At 37.1% G+C, this 21,569-nt stretch overlaps 1 protein-coding gene across 5 annotated transcripts in view; it reads right to left on the reverse strand.

The window, feature by feature from the left end:
* Positions 1–21,569, reverse strand: part of LOC126825386 (serine/threonine-protein kinase BRSK2) — a 695,489-nt gene that overhangs the window by 106,242 nt on the left and 567,678 nt on the right. For all 5 annotated transcript variants that reach the window (XM_056101811.1, XM_050555009.2, XM_050555005.2 and 2 more), the window contains one exon: positions 7,233–7,413. In XM_056101811.1, the coding sequence (XP_055957786.1) occupies positions 7,233–7,413 (181 nt within the window). The remainder of the gene's footprint in view (positions 1–7,232; positions 7,414–21,569) is intronic.

Here is a 21,569-nt window from a genome sequence, read left to right on the forward strand (position 1 = left end):
AGCATTCTGTTTCCTTGGATAGCCCTATTTACGACCCAGGTAAGAAATACATTTATAAAATATAACGGCGGGATATCGGTAAATAATGATATTGCATTTGACCGATTTTATGACACATGCATTTATAGTTAAAGTTCAGTGGTACCACAATAATGTTAACAAATGAAACCCACAAAAAGACAAGAAATATAAATAACTGCAGCCAGACAATGGTACGCAGTATAGATTAAAGAAGGCACATATGTAACTACAGCACGTATAAATCCATGTTTAAAGAGATACCCTTAACAAAGACCGATCTGCGTAAAACATACGGTCGAATAAGAAATTGCACAGTCAATTTAGATTTGACACCTAGCCGTCAGATTAAGCCTGCTACTCCTTGATAAGACACTTTTGGTGCAGTTATAACAGCTATCGAGAAAATTCACCAAACAAAGAATACACACCGTGTCAGTCGTTTTTAACCTGTTCTTTAATTAACGCACCTAGTATAGAAAACACACTATAGCAGAGATTTTCACCCCTAGCGATAATTAATTCACCTTTCAGCCAATTTCTCACCCCTGTTAATTAACATACCGTATCTACAGATTTTAGCCTCTTTGTATTAGATTTGTTGTGATAATTAGAATTTTACCTATATTCATACAAATTTAGCAAAATAGGTCGATATCTATACCCTAAATGTACAAATAACATTATTACTACTTCTCAGTGTATACACTAAGATCCAATTAGAATCAAAGTTATCTTGTCCCAAAGCATTGACCAATGAAATTACTTACCTCTGCATAGCTTTAGCTCGAAATGTTAATCATTAAACTCAGTCAAGACATTCACCTAATGAATATCTACATCAAGTTTAAACATTCTACTTCAATTAAAAGCAGAGTTGTTGACAGTGTCGATTTCATTTCTCGTGTCATGTCGGTATGAAGTTTTCAACAAACGCACTGGGTTTGGGTTAGTGGTTTTAGACAGTTGGGCTTCATAGTCCTCAAAAAATCTCTTCTCAAGCGTGTCGCATCGATTGTCAACATGATGTCAGCCCAAGTCGCGTGATCATAAAGTGATCCGCGGTTTAAAGCGACAGTCACAGTTTTTTTTCCATATAGATAATACTAACATCTCCAATTAAATAAAAATTTAAAGTTTATCATCTTCCTTTGGCACTAAGACAACAAGTTGATTGACGGCTCAGGTATAAGTAACTCGTCTCCAAGTGGCTATAATTGTCTGCTTGGATCGTTGAAGTTCTCCTCTAGTTGTCACTATGTCTACCTTTCTAACTTTACAATCATCGCTTGGGTGAACTTGGGTAATCATCATTGGCCAAGTATTATGTGATGTGCTGTCATCTACCAGAAGTACTATATCACCAACCCTTAGGTTTCTTACTGGTTGTTGCCACTTGCTTCGTTCTTGGAAGTTTTGAAGAACTTCCTTCTTCCATCTTTAATTCCGGGTCAGATAACAATTCTATGGTCAATGGCCTAGAGTTGATTACAGCCTCTGCTTCTACCATTAATGTCAATAAAGATTCGTCGTTCAGCTGAAGCTTCAAATACTCGTCGAATACTCTGAATTTGTCGTTCCCAGATACTGTGAAAATGTGGGGCATATGGTACGCTCGGTGTAAATTTAACCTCTCGCAATCAAATTGCCGTAATATGTCTTCTCTGATAACAGAGTGGTCTAGTTTTTGTTTCAGTCTCTCTAGTTCTGAAGATGCTCCTAATATCTGGCGGCAACATATAAATCTTCTGAGACCGCAGAGGAAGGAGTCTGTCGTCATAGTATGAAGAATTTCCATGTGAACAGCTCTGGTGGCTTGACATGAAAATATTAAACCATATCTTTTCACCTCGGCTCTCTTTACTTTGATCTTGAAAGTTCCAAAGAGGTCCCATGCTGAGTAGTTGAATGGAGCAGATTCAACCACTCTGTCTTCTGGAAGGTCACTCATTTGTTGTACTTGAGGTCTGCCTCGCAATTTGGAACAGGTAACACAAGCTGAAATGTAGTGTCGAACTGCGCTTGGTCCGTTAATGAAGCAATACTTGCTTCGTATAGCGCTGAGCGTTATATTTCTGCCCGCGTGTGCTTGTCGGGTGTGGTAGTTTTGAATCAGAAGTTTAACAAGATGACTTCTTTTCGGGATGATGACAGTATGTTTCTAGTCGAATGACAGTATTGGGTGCTTAACTCGGCCCCCCAACAACTCGAAGTATACCATAACTGTCAACAAAGGGGTGGAGTCAAATTAAAGACGACGATTTCTTCAGTGTTGTTGGTTTCTGCATGTCTAACTAATGTCTTAAGGTCGTCTTTAAAGTGGTCTGCCTGAAGTAGTCGAATTATGTCGGTTTCTGCTTGGTGAAGATTGTCAGCTGTCTTTTGGTACTTATTTTCTCTAGCTTGTTGATAATAAAATTGTCCGCTATCTTCGTAGACGTCTCTTAGATTGTAACAGAAAAGGCTTGGTTTGTGGATCTTAAGTTTATTGTCGCTGTTATCAGACTTATTCCAGAATTCATCTGTGTTGGATAAGAATTCAAGACCAGTCAGCCAAATGGAGTTATCCAGATCCTTTGGTTTAATCACTCTACTGGCGATATCAGCTGGGTTAGATTTGGTCAATATATGATGCCATTGATTAACATCTGTGTGTTCAAGTATGTACTGGATACGATAAGCATCAAACGTTTTGAATCTTCTAACCTCATTGTGGATGTATCCCAGTACACACGTGCTGTCAGTCCAGAAATGTAGAACAAGGTCCGGAATTCGCAATTCTCTTGTTAGTAGATTGGCTACCTTGACCATGGTTACGGCGCTGGTTAGTTCCAATCTCGGAATTGTGATCGCTTTCAGCGGTACCACTCGACTTATCCCCATCACAAGTGCTATACTAATATTATCGAGTATGTCCTTCTGTATGAGGTAAGCAGCCACACCATATCCTAAGGTACTGGCATCAGAAAATAAATGGAGCTCACTTGATCTAAAGCCTTCAAAGGGAGATGGTTTAAAGCATCTTGGTACTTGCAGTTCTTCTAAGTCTTGAAGTCCAGTTTGACACTGTTGCCAAGTCTTTGACAGATCCGCAGGAAGGGGGTCGTCCCAAGAGAGTCGTGATCTACAGGCTTCCTGAAGGATGGCTCTACCTGGTAGCATAACTGGGGCAATTATCCCAAGAGGGTTGAACACTGAACTCGGCACAGATAAGCAGCCTCGTCGCGTCAAGGGTTGATCTGGTAAGTCGACTTGGTACTTTAAAACATCCTCGTTGGTATCCCAAATCATTCCTAATGTCCGTTGATTTGGTAGGTGGTCCATTTCGAAGTCGAAAGTCTCGCTAACCTCGGCTGTTCGTTTATCGGGTGGAAGAGATTGCAGAAAGTCTTTGGAATTTGAGGCAAATTTACTCAGGATGAATCCACCTTCAGCGCAAATATGCATGGCTCCCCAAGCGAGATTAATGATAAATGGCCTCATACAGTCTGTCAACGGATGCAGTTCCAACATCCATGTAGAAATTGTTGAGGACAAAATATTGGGTCTCTGTCGAGTAATTCTCTTCGTTATCAATAGCTGTTTGATGTAAAAGCTCTAATACAACAGGCTGGACTAGAAATGGCTCCAAACAGATGGTAGCAGATTCTGTATTCAGTCGGTGTTGTTAACATATTTCCGTCTTTCCACCACAGGATTCTGACGTAGTTGCGATGCTCCGGCGTGATTCTCACCATCATAAACATCGAGTTAATGTCGCAGGTGAAGGCGATAATTCCTTTCCGCATTCGGCATAGAACTCCGGCTAGGTTTGACAATAAGTCTGGACCTTGGAAGAGTTCGTCATTCAGAGAGGTGCCTTTATACTTGAGACTGGCATTGAATACTACTCTGAGTGTTCCTTTACGTTTATGTCGTAAACCGTGATGTGTTAAATAATATGCATCAGGTGAATTAAGCTCATGGTCTGGTACTACCTCAATATGTCCACCAGTAATCATTTTTTCCATAAAGGCTGTATACTCGTCTCTTAAGTTTGAGTTTCTTTCGAATTTTCTTTTAAGGCAAAATAATGAAGATTCAGCGATACTTCTATTATTTAATCAATCTGATTAAAACACAGATCTAATTTCATTTCGTTTTTATAGTTCAAAAAATCGTTTTACTTGTCTTTACTACACTTGGATCTGGAAGAGTTGTTATTTAACTTGTGTTGTGCTTGAAATGAGGGATCAGCCAATCAAATGGTCTGTCGAATCGAGTGTTTGACCTTTTTTGCGTGGAACTGTGGGTAGACATTCGCATGATAGAAATCAAAATAAAGCAAAAGTAGATAAAAAAAACATGACAGTCGCTAATTGATTAATAAAATGAATGATGTTATAGGGTCAAATGTCGCTAGCTTGATGCCCGGCGTCATAGAACGTGAACTCCCACTATAACTTGTTAGATCTACATGTAGTGTAGGCCATGGAAAGTATAAAAAACGAAATGAAATATAGATCTGTATTTTAATTAGATTGTTATTTAATAAAGTCGGAATGTCGCGTGAAAATGGCAAATCCATTTGATAGTGTCGGTCTGTATATTGTAGACTTTTGTTGATTATGTCGTTAAATTTCACATCCTCTTTGGATAAGGGCTTGTCGTCACGTTGATTCTCTACAAAGTCTTGTTCAGATAGATGTAGTATGTCCTTTGGTGATATAATTTTCGCATACTCATTTTCAGCACTAATCAAAGAAGATTCTTCTGTATTGTCATTTGATGTGCTTCGAACACTGATAAAGTTACATCGATGATTAGTCGGTCTGTCTGCATAGAGTACTGACCATCCTAAATCATTAGGTGTGATGACTTCTTGAGGTGATACAACTAGGGGCACGTTTCGTCCTATCATAACAGCAATCTTTAATAATAATGAATATTTATATTGCGCGCATTCCATCCAAACAGTATGCTCATGGCATCGAATATGATAGGCTTCAAAGGCGGTAAGGTTGTTCTAGCCATAATCTGGTCTAATGATTTCATATCACGGGATAAATCAGGTTGTTGGCTTATCATACCAGGTGATGAAATAAGTTCAACATCATTCTTCACTCTTTGGGGAGTGTACGTTTCAGTAGTAGGTACTTGGGGTGTCTTTGGTGTGGAACCTATCAAAACTTCTGAAATATCTTCCCGTTGTATATTTTGAATCATTTCTGCATCCTCCTTGAGTTTTGACAATTCTTTCTCTAGTTCAAAACGTTTCATATATTGTTCCTGTTGTAAATCAAATAGTTTTTCAGCCCTTTCTCAGATTTTCTATTTGGTTTTCTTGAGCCCTTTGAACTTATGCTGGTATTGAAGGAGTGTCTATCTGATTCTTCGGCTCTTAAAATTTCATATCTTATTTGCATATATCTTTTAAATTCAACTATCTTTTTAATGGCTTCATCAAAGGCAGACTGTACCCCTTTCGAGGAATATCTTCACCTTCCTGTATAAGGGAATCTACTTAATTAAATGCTTCAGTTAATTCATCTGAACGTACAACAGTCTCGATCAAAATAGTTCTCAAGTCTGTTGTTGTAGGTGTTGAAATCTCAATATTGTCGTTGGTGTCTTCTGTCGTTGACATGACTATGTATGAATGATGTCTGTGGTCAGGCGAATTTGCCATAAATGTTGTGTAGGCCTATTCTTTTTTTAATTAATTCTCCAAGTCGTTGAAGGCTTGAAACTTTGTCTAAAACTGAGAGTGTCGATTTTATTTCTCGTGTCGTGTCGGTATGAAGTTTTCAACAAACGCACTGGGTTTGGGTTAGTGATTTTAGACAGTTGGACTTCATAGTCCTCAAAAAATCTCTTCTCAAGCGTGTCGCGTCGATTGTCAACATGACGTCAGCCCGAGTCACGTGATCAACTAATCATAAAGTGATCCACGGTTTAAAGCGACAGTCACAGTTTTTTTCCATATAGATAACACCAAAGTTATCTCTGCTTACCGTAAGCAGAAAATGTTCATCTTCGAAACTCCATCAAGGCATTGTGTTCCAAAGTCTCGGCCAATCAAATTGCTTATCGCTCTGCTTACCCTGAGCAGAAAATGCTCATTATCAAACTTAGTCAAGGTATTGATGTAATGAAACTATACACCAAGTTTCATTACTCCCACTTAATTAGAACTAAAGTTATCGTGTCCCAAAGCATCAACCAATCAAATTGCTTATCTCCGCTTACCCTAAGCGGAAAATGCTCATCTTCGAACTCCATCAAGGTATTGACCTAATAAACACCTACACCAAGTTTGAACATTCTAGCTCAATTAGAAAGAGAGTTATTGTGTCCCAAAAAGTGTGACAGACAGACGGACGCACGGACGGACAGACAGATTAGTCACCTGCCTTCTTCGAAAGGCGGGGGACAATTAAAGTTATCATGTTCGGAAGCATCACAAATCAAACAGCTTATCTCTACTTGTCCTAAGCAGAAATGATTATCAAACTAACTCAAGGTATTTATGTAATGCAATATAAATATTTTGTTGATAACGGAAGAGATGTCATCGTATCGAGTCTTCGATTACTGTAGGTTTTTTTATGACATATGTAACAAATGGTAACGAATGTATAAATGGAACTGATATTGCTTGATTTATTGGTTTATTCTGCGTCCTTTTTACAACACGTGTAATGTTTAGGGAAGTGACGTCAGTTCGTACATCAATTCAAGAGTTAACGTACGTAACACCGGCGAAACCCGTCATCACTGCATTGCAGTCCTAGTTAGAATTAAAGTTATAATGTCCCGAAGCATCACAAATCAAACTGCTTATCTCTACTTGTCCTAAGCAGAAATGATTATCGAACTAACTCAAGGAATTTATGTAATGAAACTATACACCAAAATAATCATTATCTAACTTAACTAAGGTAATTATATAATGAAACTATAAACATAAACCAAGATTCACCTCTGTCCTTTAATTAAAATCCGAATTAGAAACAGACTTATTTTGTTCCAAAGATTGTGAATGTGAGATAGGACAGTTTCTTGGCCTACACATAAAATGCTCATTATGAAGGCATTCACTCGGTCAATGCATTCACCTAATAAACATTCTACCTCAATTAGAAGCAGAGTTATTGTGTTCCCAAAAGAGTATGACCCCATTTTAATAGTCCCCTGCTTTCTTCCCCTAGTTTAGAAATGTTGTTTATACTAACCTGAGATAAGTGTAAAAGTAAGACAAAAACTAGTTGCTATAGAGATTTCTCTTTCTCCTGGAGCTGTACTGATATCCACTTGGAATCGAACATTGCGAGAGAACATGGAAGAACTTCCACCACGTCTATATTCAGCTCGGAACGTCATGGTGGATATAACACTATGACTGAGATCTGATGTCTGAAGTAAAAAATTTAAATAAAACAAAACAGTTTAACATCAAGTCATCATCTACAATGCTATCAATAGCTATAGTGTACTCCACTTAAGTTATATGTGTAATAGATGAGGTAAGGCATGGCTATTCTTTTTTGGGGGGGAGCATCCAATATTATTTCTTATTGGTAACAATTTCCACTGCACTTTTGTATTGCTGCGCAAACCCTTGTCATTATGTCTATTTAGTTCTTTCTGTTTAACTAGGACAGTGCGACAACTAAAGTAAGGATCCGATGAGAGCTATTTTTTTTTTTTCAAGGCGAGTTTTGAAGACGGGTGTTTTCATGGCTGAAAGTACCCGAAGAACACAAATAAGAACAGTTTTTGGCCGCAAATCGAGTCTTTCGGTTGGTGCAGAACCATTTTTTAACAATAAAACCATTAGTAAGTCGATAAATACTGATATTTGAGAGTAACAATGTATTTTTAATGTTGACGTTTTTCTGGGTTATATGGCCCTTTCACGAACTTTGAAGAGTTTGAACAAGATCAGATTGAGTATAATGTTACAAAATCACATTTAGTATATCCATTTTTATTGAAATCCACGAATACATCAGTTTCATTAGTGAAAGGACTCGAACAATGTGAAAATGGGCCTTTTTGGCCAAAAATGTAAACTTTCAGTTGGTGCAGAGCCATTTTTCAAAATGGCTGCCAAGCTGCCCCAAAATATCATTTTTCACAGTAAAACCATTAATAATGTGATAAATACTGATATTTGAGAGTACCCATGTATTACAAACATACAGGAATTGACCCCTGACCTTTCCGAAATTAAAATTATTTTTTGTGTGGCACACCCATTTGGTCTGTGTATTCATCATTTTTTTGCATAGAATTCCAAGAATTAGTTCATCGATATCATCCACAAGTTAAGCTTTTGGTTTGACAGCCATCTTCACATACTGCTTCAGTTCATCCAGTTAAATGTCTTGAATTGATGTTTTCCATTAACCAGTTTTACTCTCCATTTAGGGTTAGGGTTAGAGGGTTAGAAGAGTTAGGGTCACAGTCAGTCTGAGAAAAGAAATTTCAGATAAAAGCTGATTCTCATTCAGTCAATCTATCCAGTCTATTGTAAAGGGTGTTACTGGACCCCCGTAATTCTTGCACTTTTCCAGAGTCTGGAGAATTCTTGAAGACTTCTTTTTTTGTTCTTCCTTTTGCAGCATCACAAGGTGCTTCATCGCCTTCACCTTCTCAAATGAAATCGTCTTCGCTTCTGCTACTTTTCTGAATGCCTGTCCCATTTCCACATTATTTTGCATTCTATGTCAAGCTTGCTGAGGACATTTTTGCTGACAAGTAATCCATTGGATGATACACTGTCTTACCACCAATTCATGGTTCCTAGTGTATTCATGATGAAATGACTCTCAAGTTTGACAATCAGACTTATTAACTGCTTCATGGTAGTAATCCAGGAGAATGCTGCCCCAGTTGAGAATAGCAAATGTGGTATAGTTACAACCAGGGCAGACAGATCCTGGACCAACACATGAAGAAGCAGACAACATCATTGTTCAGCAGGTGATGATGTGTGCCAGAGTGATCACCAAACTGACACAACCATAATATTAGAAGACACCGATGTCTTCGTTCTTCCTGTGCATTATAACTACACAGTAAATATGAAGAATTGCGTAACAATGGAATCACCAATCAAGGAAAGATTAACTACTGGCATTGGTAAAACTATGCAGAAACATGTGTCCATTGTCACTGGACGTGATTCGGTTGCAACTGTATGGCTCGGTGAATGACACTAAATTGACAACATTACAACCAGTCATGGCGCTTCATCGCCTTCACCTTCTCAAATAAAATCGTCTTCGCTTTCATTTAGCCAAAATATTAGTTTTTATCATTTCACCACTAACATGTTTGTTCAGAATGCTTTTCCCAGTCTCATGTACAGGTTTTCATGGTCTGCTTATCTAATTATGATATTGAAAATGATCCGTGACAATCCAACATGGCAAAAATCCAATCTGGCAACAAAAATGGTGTCGCAAATATGTATTTTTCGCTTTTCAAACCAACATAGTGTTGTAATATGTCGACTACTATGTATTCAAGCATATCTTACTCGATATACAGACGCATTTGGTTGGCCTCCTCTGTCATATCACTTTTCAAAAGTTCATCAACATCTGATTCCTTTGTGAACGGACAACCCGTTTTTTTTTTCAGTTTAATCAAATGATTGTTTACCTTTAGTCAGGGAATAAGTTTGCTATTTCCTTGACAGCTAGACTCTGTTGCTGCAAAAGCTTCTGTTTCTCATCCCAGACTTTCATTACAGCAGGAATTTCATACCTAGCGATATTACTATATCCTCAGAAGGTATCAGAAGATTGGGATTCGATCAAGTCCTGGTATTTGGCTTTTACTTGCATAGTGGATGCACATTTCAAATTTTTGGCGCCTCGTTACTTGAGTTCATAGTTTATGAAACCGACTGTCCATTCCAAATCTAGATTGTGTATTGGAGCACCTTCTAGTTTTTCTGAATCCATTCCTGACAGAGCAATATCTGATTCAAACAGCCTGCATTTAGCTTTAATTCTCAAGAACGTTTCGATCAAACAAAGTAGAGCCAAGATACATGCGAGTCACTTAGCGAAGTAATTGAAGGTACATTCTCATGGCAGTTTGGAGCAGAACAGTAGGACGTTAAACCCCATTTCATTTCATTTCACATTCTCAGGGGTGATCAAGGTATTTGGATTTGCATCTTGATCCCAAGTGAAAGCCAAATCCCAGGATAGCAACTTATTACGTGACAAAAGGCGAAACAATCATTTTATTAAACTGAAAAAAGATAGGTTGTCAGGAAACGAAATATACACCCACAGAAGCTGAATCGTCTGTGCGATCGACAAGGGTTATTGCATATTTATTCTCTTGTGGGTAATGGGGGCATTTACAAGATAATTTCATACAGATCAGATTATAATTTTTAAATAATGTATATAAATTTCATACAGATCGGATGATAACTTTTGTCATTCGAACGTTCACAAGATTCACAAAGTAAAACAATGGTCATAACTCTAGAAATAATTGACGGAAATTGCTGAAATTCAATAGACTTCCGTTTCACAAATTTAAATGAAACATACATGGTAACATGCATAGTGTGTAGAACTGAGCTCTGAGTATTGACTAACTGGCCTCTGCGTTAGAATATCCTTCAAAAGAATTGAAAAGATTAACTGTGGTTACTATTCATGGAAACTCGTGAGAAATATACGTGTTGTCAGTAGTCGCTTAAACCTGTCAGTACTTGCACCTTACGTCAGTATTCCTATAAATGGTCAGTAATAATCATAAGTTGAGTATTTAAGTTAATTGGTTAGTATTCCTTACTTCCACTTCTGTCAGAATGCAAAAATAATGTGAGTAATTAAACAAACGTGAGTTAATCCGAACATATCACTAGTCAGGCGCGTGTGGGAGAAATTGGAAAAAGCGTCACTAATTAAGAAAGCATCAGTATTTGGCTACCGCTCACTACCTGAGTGAAACCACCAGTTATCTTTGATGTACGTCAATAAGTGGAACCGACACCAGTAGAGCGTGAGTATTGTTATTTTAAGTGATTATAAGTATTCTGAATAAATTAATTATTATTTATTAATATTGACTAACTGGCCTCTGCGTTAGAATATCCTTCAAAAGAATTGAAAAGATTAATTGTGGTTACTATTCATGGAAACTCGTGAGAAATATACGTGTTGTCAGTAGTCGCTTAAACCTGTCAGTACTTGCACCTTACGTCAGTATTCCTATAAATGGTCAGTAATAATCATAAGTTGAGTATTTAAGTTAATTGGTTAGTATTCCTTACTTCCACTTGTGTCAGAATGCAAAAATAATGTGAGTAATTAAACAAACGTGAGTTAATCCAAACATATCACTAGTCAGGCGCGTGTGGGAGAAATTGGAAAAAGCGTCACTAATTAAGAAAGCATCAGTATTTGGCTACCGCTCACTATCTGAGTGAAACCACCAGTTATCTTTGATGTACGTCAATAAGTGGAACCGACACCAGTAGAGCGTGAGTATTGTTATTTTAAGTGATTATAAGTATTCTGAATAAATTAATTATTATTTATTAATATTCTCGAATCAGATGAAATTTTTTAAACAATAATGGATGGCAGTGACCAATAGGACTATTTGTCGGCGATTTCGATTACCGCCGTAGTTTGCAAGAGAAACTGAAGATGGTCAGATAGATCGATCTATTATAAATACCTTCATTTTTAAATATGAATTTAAATTCTCCGTGGCAAGGTTTGATTCTTCACACTATTTGTACCCGTTCCCGTTCTTTCAACATTTTCCCCAGGAAGACTACTGCGCAATGTGTATTGTTATTTAATTCACAATTTATATTTATTCTCGTTACATGCGGATTGGCACATGTTTTGGGGCAGGCGGCAGTTTGATATCTGTTCGCAAATTTTATTGAAACAAATAATATGATAGTGGAAAACAGAAATAATGAATTTCATACATTATACTGAAAAATTGTGTAAATATCTATTTACATTTGAGAAATAATAACTATTAAACAATATATATAACGATGAAAATAGTAATAACATATAATAAGGCACGATATACAATGTTAAAATACAATATGATTCTATGTTACAGAAAAAGATAGGTTGCCAGGCAACGAAACATACGCCCACAGCAGCTAAATTGTCCGGGCTGTCAACAAGTGTTGTCGCATATTTTTACTTTTTCCTTTATCGGTAATGAAACATTTATAATAAACTAAAATCTGATTAAGAGTAACAACTCATGAAGTAATTATCAGAAAACCATTAGAATTTGTTTGGTTTTTATAAAATTCTGCCCCACGCTTAGTATACAAAACTTTTAATATCATGGATTTAGCTGTTCATGACCTTAAACACTGTGTATAAATTTAAAGTCAATCGGATATTAACTTTAGTCTCTAGAGCGTCCACAAGATTTTTTGAAGTGATCAAGCGCCATAACTCTGGCAGTAATTATCGGAAATCAATAGGATTCTTCGTCTCATGACCTCAAACACTGTGTATAAATTTAAAGTCAATCGGATATTAACTTTAGCCTCTAGAGTGTCCACAAGATTTTTCAAAGTGATAACTCTGGCAGTAATTATCTGAAATCGCTGTATAAATTTAAAGTCAATAGGATATTAACTTTAGCCTCTAGAGCGATTGTGGATGCCTGACCGATGGATGGATGGACGGACGGACGGACAGGGGTGACGACAATATGAATTTCATGCATACAAGTAAACTGAAATTATGAGCACGGAATAGTCTATTAATATTTTAAATAAACAAAATTATATAGCACATGATAAATATATATAACCTTGCTGGTTACTTTCCTCAATTGAAGGTTGAGAGTCTCTAGCCTCTCTTGTGAGGGACTATATAAGGATGTCTCTCAAAACCCTCTAGACCGCCCATCTAAAACCACTGATTTCTTCTGCCTTTATCGTTTGTCTAGGACTATCTTCTTTATTTTTGGGGTTGATTCGTTTCTGACTCCACGGAATAAAGTCAAAATCTGGTTTAAATAAATTTATAACTCAGTTAGGCACATACAGCTATACAAAGTATTGGTACGGTTCACACTTCTGACAGACTTCTATAATAATTTTGTACTTAACACTATGTACATCAGCAGTAAAGTCTTAATTAAGAATTATGGTACAGGTTAGATTAGAAACGTGCGAGTAAAGACCTGCTGTACGTACCTGTAGACCAAAATCTAAGACAATAACTGAGAATTTATTGTCCCCCGCCTTTCGAAGAAAGCAGGGGACTATTAAAATGGGTTCGTCCGTCTGTCTGTCTGTCTGTCTGTCTGTCCGTCTGTCTGTCCGTCTGTCTGTCCGTCACACTTTTTGGGACACAATAACTCTCTTCCTAATTGAGCTAGAATGTTCAAACTTGGTGTATGTGTTTATTAGGTCAATGCCTTGATGGAGTTCGAAGATGAGCATTTTCCGCTTAGGGTAAGCAGAGATAAGCAATTTGATTGGTTGATGCTTTGGGACACGATAACTCTCTTCCTAATTGGGCTAGAATATTCAAACTTGGTGTATGTGTTGATTAGGTCAATGCCTTGATGGAGTTCGAAGATGAGCATTTTCCGCTTAGGGTAAGCAGAGATAAGCAATTTGATTGGTTGATGCTTTGGGACACGATAACTTTTAATTGAGCTAGAATGTTCAAACTTGGTGTATGTGTTTATTAGGTCAATGCCTTGATGGAGTTCGAAGATGAGCATTTTCCGCTTAGGGTAAGCAGAGATAAGCAATTTGATTGGTTGATACTTTGGGGCACGATAACTCTCTTCCTAATTGAGCTAGAATGTTCAAACTTGGTGTATGTGTTGAGTAGGTCAATGCCTTGATGGAGTTCGAAGATGAGCATTTTCCGCTTAGGGTAAGCAGAGATAAGCAATTTGATTGGTTGATGCTTTGGGACACGATAACTTTAGTTCTAATTAAGTGAGATTGATGAAACTTGGTGTATAGATTTATTATATGAATACCTTAACTAAGTTCGATAATGAACATTTTTTGCTGAGGGTAAGCAGAGTGATAAGCAATTTGATTGGTAGAAACTTTGGAACACAATAACTCTCCTTCTAATTGAGGTAGAATGTTCAAACTTGGCATAGGTGTCTATTAGGTGAATGTTTAAACTTGATGTATATGTAGATGTTCATTAGGTGAATGTCTTGACTGAGTTCAATAATTAACATTTCGAGCTGAAGCTAAGCAGAGCTAATCGATTTCATTTGTCGATGGTTTGGGACAAGATAATCTTGATTCTATCTGATAGAGAGTGATGAAACTTAGTGAAAAAAATAAATGTGCGATTAATTAATATGTGTCATCTATTTATTTTGCAATTTCGGCGGGGGACATCAGCCTCACTGTTGGCTTGTTCTTTAAGAGCTTATATATCTTATCGTCAATTTTGTGAGAATGACTCGTAAGATCCGAACAACTCGCTTACAAGCCTGGATGTCTTTTTTAGAATATAATGATACAATTTATGTAGAAATGACCATGTTACACCTCTGTACCGTTCAGCTAATAAATTCTGTCAAATGTACAAAGCCGATTCCTGATAAAAAAAAACCCATATAATTCAAACGTCAACCCGACTATTTCAGACTTCGCGTATTACCGTTACACGAATTGTCCATGCAGAAGCACGGAGTCAGCAATCAAGTAACGCCTTCTCGATCAAAGGAGCAATTCCTTTTATACATGTACAAGCATGCACGACCTTATTCAGGGTTCATATTGGAATACTTTTGGTGTCAAATCGACTGCAGTTCGGTTGCTTTATTTAAAAAGATAACTGATATTAAACTGTAAAATTGACTGAGCTATATCCGTTTGAGGTCGCGCAAGTTAAAGATATATCGTTATGTTCTAACATTAAATCACATAGCAACCACGCCATATATTTGTTAATTTTTGTTTAATATTTCTCTCGGTGTTATAATTTAGAACCAAAGAGAATAGTCCATACATTAGTAATGTAGGTCTTGTATATTAACAGTATATTAAATTCTGTTAATCTCACAACTTAATTAGCACCTTTGTGTTATAGTGCTCAAGAGATAAAGAATGTTGATTGGGTAAGTTTACCGACGTCAGTAGAGTGTGAAATCATTAAGTGTCATTCCACGAGAAAACCATGCAGGGGGTGATAAGGTGGGGGTCAGCCGATCCGATTCATATTCACAGGGATTAATCTGTCCGACTAGACTACTCGTTGACCAAAAGGGCCGATCTCAAAAATTAACCATTTGGGAGATATGGCCCTATAACGATTTTCAGCCTATTTTCACCGATTTTGAGTCAAAATTTAGGCATATTTAGAGTCATTTTTCCAGGCCAAAATAGGGACTGCGTGATATACTGATGGTAGGTGATGATAGTATATGTCTTCGACTATTCAAGCATCATGACCAATTTATGTTGCTCCATGACTCTGAGACATAGTATGGAAACCACTGATAGGTGTCGCCCATCACCTTGAAAGTACCCTATCTTTGAAATTAAATATAGCCGATGGTACGGGTATGGGCAAGATGGGTAAACGGTAATTATGTAGAGGGGTACTAGTGCTACCAAAATCAACAATAAAAATTTTGCCCACGCTTGTCCCATTATCAGAAATAATTTTTAAAGTTACCCCTTTTTCGAAATTTTGACCGATAGTGAATTGGTTGTTCACTATATATGCGTATAGTTTAATCGCCATATTGACCATAAATTTGCTTGAATCTGCTTGAGTGAACTAGAAATGTTTGATAGAATGACTCCTGTATCAGGGGGAACTGTCAATTTTTTTTCAGATATCACTCATTCACCGTTTCTGAAATTTTCGCATATTGACTATAAATCTTCATGATACGATTTCATAGGTTTGGTGACCAAAAGTACCTTTATGCATTATCGAAAATTATTTTGACGGATACCCCCTGTCTCTACCTAGGCCTAAAGCGGCGGAAGCTTTATAATGATCAGACCAATAGACGAAATTTTATCAAAAAAATTAAGTAAGTGAATCAGTAATTATACACGAACGTAACAATTAAGTAAGGGAATCAGAAATTATACACGAACGTAACAATTTACAGTATTGTTTATAGATGGATTGACTCAGCTATTTACAATACAGTGCCCATCATTTCTAAGCGTCCGGCATTTCTTATAATGTATAATGAATGACTTTAAAATAACATAAAAATGGGTTTCTTGTACAATATAAATATTTTTGCGATATCTATTCTGCGTAGACTCTGGACAAGACATCAATAAATTTCTGAAACGTACGATTTATATCAGATAGGCAAATTTAATGTTTGGCCTTCATATGAAGTTACTTTGCAAGATATTATCCTCGAAGAGTTGATCCGATACGATCCTCGAAGAGTTGTGATTCTTATAGTTAACACTGTTCAATAATTCGAGAACGAAGTTTCCTTCTCGAAACTAGATCTAAGGCAGGTTCTTCGTCAATTGTGTCATGTTCAACCTGTCCGAGTGGATGACCGCACTTTTGCTGGGCAGCCAATCTCGAGAAATAACTGTTCACTTGTTTAGTAGTGAGCCAGTCCTCCTTTGAAAACTGTGATTTCATTAATTTCACAACATTGGAAAGCACCTCCTTTTTGCCAGTCTCGACCCCTATCATGAACCTTTGTAGCAAAAAGTCCTTTACTTTGTCGGAGGACCGTTTACGTCTGTACAGTTTATATTCGCTTTTGGAAGGCCTACAAAATTGGTAATGGAAAACTAGTAACAATGGACTCTCTACTGAAAAACGAAAAACCACAGCAAGAAACTAATCCTGTCACTGGCCCCTACAGTGTTCCTGCTGTGGAGACTGGATCACTTCGTAGGGCAGGATCTTCTTCAGCGAATATAAACTGTACAGACGTAAATTGTGTAAAAGTTTTTACCACTCAAGAAGAACTTACTCGCCATATAGCTGGAGGGAAACATGTTCTAAAACCAGTACGTGAGACTAAATTGGATAAAATCAAAAGAAAGTGGGCCACAAAATTTACTGAAATCGCTTCTGTTGGTGTTCAAAGAACTGTTCATTCTATTGAAGAAGGCGGTGAACCTGTACTGGCTATGAAACCTGGGTGGGCTCTGAAAACTACGGCCAGTCGTAAACAGTTCTCCGACAAAGTAAAGGACTTTTTGCTACAAAGGTTCATGATAGGGGTCGAGACTGGCAAAAAGGAGGTGAATGAGTGATATCTGAAAAAAAATTGACAGTTCCCCCTGATACAGGAGTCATTCTATCAAACATTTCTAGTTCATTCGAGCAAATTTATGGTTGATATGGCGATTAAACTATGCGCATATATAGTGAACAACCAATTCACTATCGGTCAAAATTTCGAAAAAGGGGTAACTTTAAAAATTATTTCTGATAATGGGACAAGAGTGGGCAAAAATTTTATTGTTGATTTTGGTAGCACTAGTACCCCTCTACATAATTACCGTTTACCCATCTTGCCCATACCCGTACCATCGGCTATATTTAATTTCAAAGATAGGGTACTTTCAAGGTGATGGGCGACACCTATTAGTGGTTTCCATACTATGTCTCAGAGACATAGAGCAACATAAATTGGTCATGATGCTTGAATAGTCGAAGACATATACTATCATCACCTACCATCAGTATATCACGCAGTCCCTATTTTGGCCTGGAAAAATGACTCTAAATATGCCTAAATTTTGACTCAAAATCGGTGAAAATAGGCTGAAAATCGTTATAGGGCCATGTCTCCCGAATGGTTAATTTTTGAGATCGGCCCTTTTGGTCAACGAGTAGTCTAGTCGGACTGATTAATTCCTGTGAATATGGATCCGAAGTGCCGACCCCCCACCTTATCACTTTTGCAGGATTTTGCATGGTTTTCTCGTGGAGTGACACTTAACTATATAAATTTCTGGTAAGTTTAATGATAAACCGTATCATTAAAAGAAAATTTGTTATCGGTGTGACTTTTGTAGAAGAACTCAAACGAAAATTTTGGATATGTAACTTGCAAATCTTAAGACATAAAAATGCTCTATTTGTTGAAAATGTTTTAACAAAAGTTTCTTGCAATAGTGTTCGTAATTTTTTGTAATTTCTCGTGTTTTGAATTGTCTCAGTTTTATATAGTGTAGTAGTCACTCTCACTTAATTAAAACCTAAGTTATTGGCCCCAAAGCATCAACCCATCAGATTGTTTCTCTGCTTACCCTAAGCAGAAAATGCTCACCTTCGAACTCCATTTTGGCAAAAAGTCTATTTTTAGCCTTCAAAACAAATATTTTATTCAACTGAGACACATTTGTAAATTGTTTATAATTAAGATATTTGCTTACAATGAACAAATAGAATGAACCCATGGGAACATATAGATATTGCAAAATGGTTTCTAACTTGTACGGTTGCAGGGAAATAGACGATTTCTACAAGTCACTTTTCAAGTTTTTGGTCTATAAAAGTGCCAATTATTACTTGACTTTTATAAAAGTTTCACCATGTGATGCCTTATGCCATTTATGATTTCATAGAATTGATTTAACATTATCATTATCACCGGAATTAATATCATTTTGGCAAAAACTGTATTTTTAGCATTCAAAACAAATATTTTTTTGAAGTGAGTTATATTTATTATTCGTTTAAAATTATGATATTTGATTCCAATGGACATATATAAATTGGATAAATACGATTATATAGATGTCCAAAAATTGTTTCTAGCATTTTTCCTTGTCAAGAAATAACCAATTTTGTCAGGATCACATTTTAAGATTTTTTTCGCATTTAAATTTTCTAATAGAAAGTCAGCTAACTTAGTGGTAAGTTAGTAACAAATATTGTCAGTATCACTTTTTTTGACATAATAACACATGGTAACAAATGTATAAATGAATTTGATATTACTGGATTTGGTTGATTCTGCATCAGGGATGGGAGTTTGCCCGTATATTCCGGACTTGTCCAACGCTATTTTCCAAATGCCTAAACTTGTCCGATTGGGAATATGCTTAATAGGACATCAAGACATGGTGAATAATATTCAAAATTCAAAAATTAATATAGTTTACTGAGTGTATAACTACCACTCAACCCGATTATCATTATTGATAATATGCTGGATTGATTAGGTAATTAAGTGATCAACATATTTATCCTGCTATATCGCCTATACACCTACCTTGATTAACTAGTTAATCTGCCTTAATCCTTTATCGGACAATTCATCAATCCAGAAGTCATTGCTTCTCCTTTGTCGGGATATGTATCAATCCAATAAGAGTGATTATACTTAATCTACGTGATTGACCCATGATTTCCCCATTGTTGGATGTTTTAATCTCCTTGATATCGGCCGACAGCATGTAGAAATTAGTCATATATGTCACATATCCTAATTGTACATAACATGTATCTGATAACTCGTCTGCAATATCACTTCGGTGGAAATGAAATGGGGTTTAACGTCCTACGGTTCTGCTCCTATACTGGGCTAATGAAGACGGGCATACGCCATACAGTGTTCTATGAGGGAAATTTTGCCCGGACAGTGGCACTATCGCCTACTCTTATATCGAATTCCAACTGCCATAGGATCTTTTACGTGCATTCCAATGTATACACAGGACCTCAGATTTTCGTCTCATCTGAAGGACTAGACAGCTGTCCTTGTCAGGCCCTCCGTTCTGCACCACTGACAAGGGGGAACCACACCGGAAAATCTAGATGAACTTTCTCGGCCAATGCAGGGATCGAACCCCCGACCTCCAGGCTAGCGAGCCAACGTCTTAACTACCTAGCCACCGTGGCTCCCTCACTTCGGTGGAAGTGAGCTTTTTCACACACACACATATCCGAAAAATACTAGACAATGCGAACTGAAATTGAAATGAAATGGAAATGAAATGGGGTTTAACGTCCTACTGTTCTGCTCCTAACCTGGGCTAATAAAGATGGGCATACGCCATACAGCGTGCCATGAGGGAAATTTTGCCCGGGCAGCGGCGCTACGGCCTACTCTTATATCGAATTCCAACTGCCAAGGGATCTTTTACATGCACCCCAATGTGTACATGGGACCTCGGTTTTTCGTCCCATCTGAACGACTAGACAGCTGTGCTCGTCAGGCCCTCCATCCTGCATCACTGAGAAGGGGAAACCACGCCGGAAAAACAGAAATGGAAGTAGAAATCTCGCGAGACGTGTGAAACTATGAAATGAATACGTGACAAATTTCACGAGTCTAATGCCGAAGAAAAGATTCTAATTTAGATGGCATATTCACGGATTTATGATCATATTTTGAATGGGGTTTATGTTTTTATACACCCACATTGAAATGTGGTCATATATTGTCAATGCCCCAGTCCGTCTGTCTGTTGTCTAGAGGCTAAAGTTAATATCCGATTGACTTTAAATTTATCCACTGTGTTTAAGGTCATGAGATGAAGAAGCCTGTTGATTTTCGGTTATTTCTGATAATTACTGCAGAGTTATGGCCCTTGATCACTTTGAAAAATATTGTGGACGCTCTAGAGGCTAAAGTTAATATCCGATTGACTTTAAATTGATGCAGTGTTTAAGTTCATGAGAAGAAGAAGCCTATTGATTTTCAACGATATCCGATAATTACTGCCAGAGTTATGGTCCTTGATTACTTTGAAATACCTTGTGGACGCTCTAAAGGCTAAAGTTATTATCCGATTGACTTTAGATTTATACACGGTGTTTAAGGTTGTGAGACGAAAAAGCTCAGTGATTTTCAACGATTTCTGATAATTACTGCCAGAGTTATGACCCTTGATCACTTTGAAAAATCTTGTTGACATTCTAGAGGCTAAAGTTAATATCCGATTGACTTTAAATTTATACACAGTGTTTAAGGTCATGAGATGGAGAATCCTATTGATTTTTAACAATATCTGATAATTACTGCCAGAGTTATGGTCCTTGATTACTTTGAAATACCTTGTGGATGCTCTAGAGGCTACAGTTATTATCTGATTGACCTTAAATTTATACACAGTGTTTAAGGTCATTACTGCCAGAGTTATGGCCCTTGATCACTTTGAAAAATATTGTGGACGCTCTAGAGGCTAAAGTTAATATCCGATTGACTTTAAATTTATACACAGTGTTTAAGGTCATCCGATTGACTTTAAATTTATACACAGTGTTTAAGGTCATGAGACGAAGAAGTCTATTGATTTTCAATGATATCCGATAATTACTGCCAGAGTTATGGTCCTTGATCACTTTGAAAAATCTTGTGGACGCACTGGGGACAGAAATTAATATCCGATCGACTTTGTTTAAGGTCAAGGGACTGAGAAACCTGTTGATTTTCAATGATTTCCTATAATTACTGCCACAGTTATGGCCCTTGATCACAATGAAAATTCTTGTGGACGCGCTAGAGGCTAAGGTTAATATCCGATTGACTTTAAATTTATACACATTGTTTAAGGTCGTCAGAGAAGCCCATTGATTTACAATGATTTCCGACTTTTA

The sequence above is a fragment of the Patella vulgata genome, chromosome 6 (genome assembly GCF_932274485.2).
Source record: "Patella vulgata chromosome 6, xgPatVulg1.2, whole genome shotgun sequence".
In the NCBI taxonomy this organism is placed as follows: Eukaryota; Metazoa; Mollusca; class Gastropoda; family Patellidae; genus Patella; species Patella vulgata.